General features: G+C 33.5%; 1 protein-coding gene across 1 annotated transcript; it reads right to left on the bottom strand.

Moving 5' to 3' along the window:
• Window positions 1-218: 218 nt before the first annotated feature.
• Window positions 219-6940, bottom strand: LOC129940237 (lysophospholipid acyltransferase 7). The gene is made up of 7 exons (XM_056048501.1): window positions 6808-6940; window positions 6508-6734; window positions 6275-6401; window positions 5981-6188; window positions 1614-1765; window positions 1177-1553; window positions 219-1115 (listed from the first exon to the last, which is right to left on the bottom strand). Exons 2-7 carry the CDS (start codon window positions 6717-6719, stop codon window positions 695-697), a joined length of 1497 nt encoding a protein of 498 aa, XP_055904476.1. The 5' UTR covers window positions 6720-6734; window positions 6808-6940; the 3' UTR covers window positions 219-694.
• Window positions 6941-7182: the final 242 nt, after the last annotated feature.

Genomic DNA, 7182 nt, shown 5'->3' with positions numbered 1-7182 from the left:
ATGTATTTCCTTTCGAAATGTCTCCCAAATCTACTTTGCCGAATTTAAAACTTAAAATGATTAGCACCTGATAGGAACATTCAATGTGAACATACAATTCAAATTATTTTTGTACATTTCTATCAGAAAACTAAAGAATTTAGTAGGAGTAAGAAATTCAACATAATTTTAAATCAAAACGTCAAACTAAGTTTCCCAAAAAACATTGCCCCTTATGGTTGATTTTAAAAATAATTTTATTTTGTTATAAGAAAAAAAAAAGAACAATTATACATTGAGAGACATAAATGAATAAAAGAAACAGTTAAACTGATAACATAAAAATCGATATTAAACAATAAAAGAAAATGTTCTTAGTACTCAAATAAAATTAGGTAGGCGTGTATAAACCTTTTCCTTGCAAAAATAGTATTGGATACATGTTAGACCTTAAGGCTATGGTTATTAAAATGGAAGTTTCACTTCGCTTAACTCCAATATTAATAGAGAGTAAATAAATGTAGAGCAGGTAGTAGTTGTTCATTGACGTTTTTTCTTAAATAAAAACAAGTCTATGTTGTTACAGGCAGGTTTTTAAATAATTTTTTTTTCTCAATTTAAAAACTTTTGCCAAAAATCTTTTAAAAAATATGTGATGCAGCTCTATTTATGTATATATATAATTTTGCATACATGCAATGCATATAATGTAATATTACTGAGCTTTTTCTTTAAGTCTACTCAATTCGCCTGCAACAGCACCTTCAGTGCCTCGTTTCTCCAATTCTCTTTTCTTTCTCTTCTCGTCGGCACGCTTTTTCTTGGTTAATACAACTGCAATTACCATCATAACTGCCCAATATACATAACCAAAGTGATAAATTGACGAATAATATCTCCAGATGTTTTGTATTGTCAAAAGTTGGAATGCTGTTCCTAGATAGCCCAAGCCATAGTATTTATGAATGCAAAATAGAGCATTGACAATTTTTAGTTTGGTGCCAGTTGCATCTTTGCGGAAGAGTGCAGTAAACATATCTTCGACGGGACAATAAAATAGAGCTCCCATAATGCACAAGTAATGACCAGGCATGAATCCATGCCAGAATGATGAAGTAAGAAGAGTAACAACCGTCCTGAAATCATCGAGAACATCCAATGGAAATGTTCGTTTAAATATTATCATCATTTTCTTACCTGTATTTCTTGCTTGGGAATTGCTTATAGATATTTACTGCTAACCAATACTGAACACACACATTCCAATTCTTCATTGCTTCCCTTATTGTCAAACAAGTCTCAGTCTCGTAAGCTCGTAAATTTTTAATAGTGATAAAACTATATTCTTTCTTTTCTGCATCTCGTTTAAGGTGGGTGTATTGTTTTTTGGGGCCTTCACCTTCAATAGCTTCGGCTTCAATTGGATATGCTCCAAATCCGGCTGCCGTGCATACACATTCACTAAGAGTTATTCCAATGTAGATTCTCATGCGGAAAATTAGGAAATTTGGCCAAACATAAAAGATTCGATAGAGGAAGCTACGCTCTTGAGCGAATTCATCAGTTAGAGAATACTGCAAACGAAATTGAAGGTGTTAAATTTTTAATTGTTTCTTTGTTTATCTTTAACTTACTTCCAGAGGCCAAATTGAGTTGGCAATTAAATAAATAACACAATACATTGCTGTATTTCTTAGCTTTTCCAATGAGGCACCATTACAATCAGCATAGTTTTTGAATGGCATATCAAAGTAGTCGCGGTAGGTTCGGTAACGGTAGTAGGGACCTTTAAACAAGCACAATTTTTTTGTAATGTTAATGAAATAAAAATTAATTGTTTAATGCACATAGCAAAAAAACATAAATCTTTGTCGATTTTGTTTCAGAGAATATAAATAAAAAAGGCTAAAAAATGTTGTTGATTTTTAAAGCGATTGAAGAGCTAAATTTCATAAATGATAGAAGGAGTTAAGTGTCGAAGTTCGATTTTCAAAAATATTATGGCTGAATCACAAAGACGCTTCGGCTTCACCTGACGTTTACGAGTTCAGCCATAAGAATTCAATGCATGCTATCACAATGGAGGTTCGACCTCACGGTTCGTTTGACAATCGTAAGGAAAGGAATGTAATGTGACTCCAAACGGAAGCTCTAGTCCAATTATCTGAACATTTGCTTTGTCTGACAGCTCAACAGCTGTAAAAAAATGTCAACAAACAAAATATTTGCTCTTAGGAGGGATGAAATAATAGAAATGTCATTCAAAGCAACCTCGAAGCAGGCTCACCGTAACGCAGATAAAGCCGAAGCTGAAGCGTGTTTGTGATTCAGCCATTACTTCTAGCCTTATGAAACTTTGTTTAAATAAGCTTAATAAGTCTTATTTGAAAACGGTGCATATAACCTGCATAAAGTTATGTAATCTCTATAATGCCTCTAAGTGCAAAAATGCTATTTATAAAACTTATGCAAGGTTGCATAGTCCCTTAATAAGCTAAACGCGTTTTGAGGTTGAATACATAAGGAAATTATTTTTATTACTTTTTGTAAATGTTATTTTGATTTCTCTCCATTATTGAAATTATAAAGAAAACAATAAAACCTTTCCAGTTTAGCTCGTTTAATAATGATTTCAATAATTTCAATCGCGTTTTACTAACTCCAAAAAGGTGGAAAGTTTATAAAAAAAAGGATTAACCCAATAAGCCTAAGAAACGAAGAATTTAAAAAAATATATAGATTTTCGAAAGAGAAATACAAATAATAGGAATTATCTGTTCGGACCTCAGCAGCGACAGTAGAGGAGGCCACATCCCCATAGATATGCAAGTAGTGGCTGCAATTAGATATTGGGGACGGAACTAGGCAAGTTTGTACTAAATGTTGACACTAATTCGAAATGTGTACCTTTTATGATTTGTTTATATATTCAAGAGGATGGAGCAGACATCCACGGATTCAGCCAACCTAAGTGAGTGGCAAGAACATTAGCTACCAAAAGACCTTTGTTTATTAAACAAAAACTTCTTTCTTCTTTTTCGGACCAGCTAAGAACTATGAATAATTTCAGTCAAATACGGGAGTTTCCAAAGGTAGTTGGGGCCATTGACTGTACCCACATAAGGATCCCAAAAGTAGGTGGCTCATCAGAGCAGTACTAAATAAACAGAAAAGGCTACTACTCGCTGAATATCCAAGTAGTATGCAACGCATCCCTAAAAATTAATGACATTGTTTGGCCCTGGAAAGGCAGCACTCATGAATCACGAATTTTTAGGGAAAGCAGAATTAAACAAAGATTTGATGATGGGTAGTTCAATGGTCGTCTGCTTGGGGATGGTGAGTACCCTTGTACAAATATCCTCTTTACCCACGTTTTTAATCCTCGAACGGAGGCTGAAATAAGATACAATATATCTCATATAGCTACTGATAACACGGTAGAAAGATGCTTTTATATTCTTACCAGTTTTTCTTAACTTAGTAGTTGATTTTCAATGGCCCTACTCTGTAATGTGTTTCGAAAACAAATATTTTCGAAAACGAATGTTTATAAATGGGAATTTTCGCAACGTGGTATAACTATTCGCCTGTCTGTATGTCTTTTCATTTATTTGGATGATAAAAAAAAGCTTCTTTTGTAAGTGAAGCCAAGATATTTAAAATAAATTTTATAATTTTCAAGGCTTTTAGGATTGAGTCACAAGAACAATTTGGCGTTTTCAATACAGCCGATATAATTTTAGGCGATTAACCAGGAATTGGGGGTTAAGGGTTTAATATATCTCCGTTCCAATTCGGATGACGTTGTTACGTTCTGCACAGTTAACTTTTGTTGTCAATTGGACAATTGGTTCTTTTATATTGATTTTTGCTCAAGGAAATTTGTGCAGTTATTTAATGCTTTTAATGGCCGCCCTTAGTTTATACAATGGGCAGTAAAGTGAGCTTGGTGTCAGCCCATAAAAAACTGGTTTTGTTCTTTTCTCCAGAAAATATAACATACCAATATATTAATCCTCTTTTGAAATGGAATTCCTTTTTTTTGAATTTAACTAAATATCAGGTTCTTATTCCATAAAAAAAAAAACAAATTTAAAACGTAACACACAAGAAAGCATTAAGAAAGCTGCTCTTGCCAACTGAATTACTTATTGGGTATCATCGGTAATCAGACCTATTCTACTGTATGTTGTAGCATGTATAAGCGGATCCCCCATCTGCGACACCCCATCAATGACACTCTACTTTGTCTGATATATCTAGAAGATATATAGGAAGCTCACCTATTACCCTCAGAGCTTCATCACATTGGACTAATAACAGCAAAGAAAATTGTGTTATTTAAAATCAATTCCAAAGCACACAGACTAAACCGTTCCCCAACTACAGTTCCATAAGCACTTCTAGATTCACATTCCAGATCTTTCTGGGAGGATAGGGCATTCTGGGAAGATTTGCAAATCCAATTTTATACAGATGGATCAAAAACTAAGATGTCGGCTTAACAACTGCAACAGCGTTTTCTACAAACAACTTTTGGTGATACAAGAAGTCTTGTCCATAACTGTCGATCATCTCTCATGGAGATAGCAGAACCGTTTAATATTCACCTTTGCTGGGTGCAGGGCTATAGAGATATTATAGAAAATTGTTAAGCAGATTTACTAACCAAAACCAGTACAGTACTAACCAATCTACCTCGTTTGGCATATCAATCGCTAAATTTATGCTTTTGCTAAAAGAAGACGATGAATAGAAAACAAAACTTCAGGTGGAATAACATCACCGACTGTAAGGCCACGAAAGACATCTGGCCTAACTTAGATCTAGGCAGATTGCATATAAGACCGAATCTTCATATCATAACCAGACATTGTCCAATAAAAAAGCACGCCAATCGGCTAGGCTTATTCTCAAATGAGTTTTGCATAAGCTGTATGGACGAAAAAGAGGAGAAAACAGTACTTCATCTCCTCTGTACCTGCCCTGCTCTAACTTAAAAACGTAAAATTTAGCTAGGAGAATTCTTCTATAACTAGCTAAACCTCCTCAAACACGCTGACATCACTATAATAGTCTTTTACGTTTCGGAAACGGAACTTTGAGTTTGTTTCATTAAGCTCAGAAGAATCATATGGCATTACTTGGGGCTAAATTTTGGCCAAAGTGCGCCTCTATCCATTCCGGACAGCCACTTCAATCTAACGTAAATATATATTAATCACACGATAAAAGAGTGAAGTAAAAAGGAGAATTTTGGAAGACATTAAATTCTATAAATCATTTTGTTGCTTTACTTCCTTTCACTTTATATATCGTTAAAATTTGATGACTAGTTCCTTTAATTGCAAGTTGAAGTTTTAGCCTTTCCAGGCAGGAATAGAAGCAACCAATTATAAATGAATGCAAGGGTTTAAAACAAGAACAAATTTTAGATTACAAGAGTTACTCTTTCTGATTTTTTCACTTCTTTGAAAAACCCAAAGAAAATCTTATAAGTAAGTTTTGACTTGTTGTCCCAAAAACGAGATTGCTTTGCAAAGACACTTAAAGTACAAGTAGATATCCATAGATGATTGCAAGGCTTATATTGAAAAGTTCAGTGTTTCATCCTAATACAAGGAAATTAAAGTTCTTCGCATCAACATGTTTCAATTTTTTTTTGAATCAGATATGCATTATCTATATAATTCGGATATAATCCTAACACTTACTTATCAAATTGTAAAATTGATTGTTACGCAGGTGCTGCAAAGAAAGTTAGTATAACTACTAACAATTCAAGAACCTCAATATTGAGTGGTAAATAATGATAACAAAATGTAAACAAAAACGCTGCTAATAATTATTATCACTCGAGGTCAGTGCGATAGTCTAGTTTCCTCGTTTTTTTTTGTTGTGGCTGTTATTTCAGACACATTGATAATATACCGGCAATCTTATCTAAGATGATGAATTAATTGTCCCTTGCAAATAAATCCAAAACATATTAAATCACCTGTTAAAACTCCAATATAATTAAAGCAATAGTGGAACATCTCAACCACGGTTAAGTTCTGCATTTCCACATCATAATCGGTCAATTCCACCATAGGTCCCAGATCTTTCTTTTCGCTAGTCGATGGTTGACTCCTTTCGGCGACTTCTGCTTTCCTCTGTTCGACTTTTTTATACGCTGCAGTTTTTTCAAAAGCAATTCCAGCTGCCTTCATTTTCATACCGAACATAAAAACAGCATTAATTTGATTATAAATTCAAATGAAAATATTGTTATGGACACTATTCTATTCACCTTTAAGGTTAAAATCATTTGAATCATATTCGTATGACCAGGAGGTGCTGGAAGTCCAAAGTACGTTGTCGTTCGGAAGAATACCAAGTAACCAAACATAATTGCAAAGCTTATTATGTGGCATTTGCTATGAACAAATAACAAAATATGATTTTTAAATTCAAATAGCAACGAAAGAGAGAAATAGATCTAGGGCAGAGGTTATAGAAAGATGGTCCAAGAGTTAAACAAACCTTGGGTGTGCATACTGGACAGCTAGGGCACATAAGCTAAATGATATCAAACAATGCAGAACATGAGTTCCAGAAACGATAACAACAATCAACACTCCAAATGCTGTGCCAAGTAATTTTCTCTGCGAATCATCTTGAATCCTTCGTGTAAAATAACCAAATCCAATGCAAGACAGCAGGCACACTAGGTAGACGATATCGTCGATGTTCATTTTCGCACCAACATTCTGTTAAACAATATAATTGAAATATTTATGTATATTTAATTGAATATAATTTGCCGGAAGAAAAATAACCTACCAACCAATCGATGACAGGAGATGAAAAATTATAAGACTTATAATTTTAAAAGCGAAGTAAATTTTTTCATGACAGATAAATGAGTTCATTTTCGTTGACATTTGATAATAGATAGTGTGTTGCCAGACACAAAAACAAATGGGATGTGTTAAGAGAGTTACAAAGAAATTGGGGTAAAATAAAATTCCCTCGAACATTGATTGTCTGACTGGAAGGGAAATTTTTTGAAATGAATACAGAAATACAAAAATATTTTGTAAGAATTTGTTCAAAAAATAAGAAAAAAAGTAAAATGAAAGGGAGAGCTTATAATATTCATTTATTCATTTTGTTTAAATAAATCCATTTTTGTGTTAACTTTGAAAAAGGTAAATT

This window comes from Eupeodes corollae, chromosome 1 (genome assembly GCF_945859685.1).
Source record: "Eupeodes corollae chromosome 1, idEupCoro1.1, whole genome shotgun sequence".
Classification (NCBI taxonomy): Eukaryota; Metazoa; Arthropoda; class Insecta; order Diptera; family Syrphidae; genus Eupeodes; species Eupeodes corollae.
The sequence above is the reverse complement of the archived record's forward strand: the minus strand, read 5'-3'. Positions and strand labels throughout refer to the sequence as shown.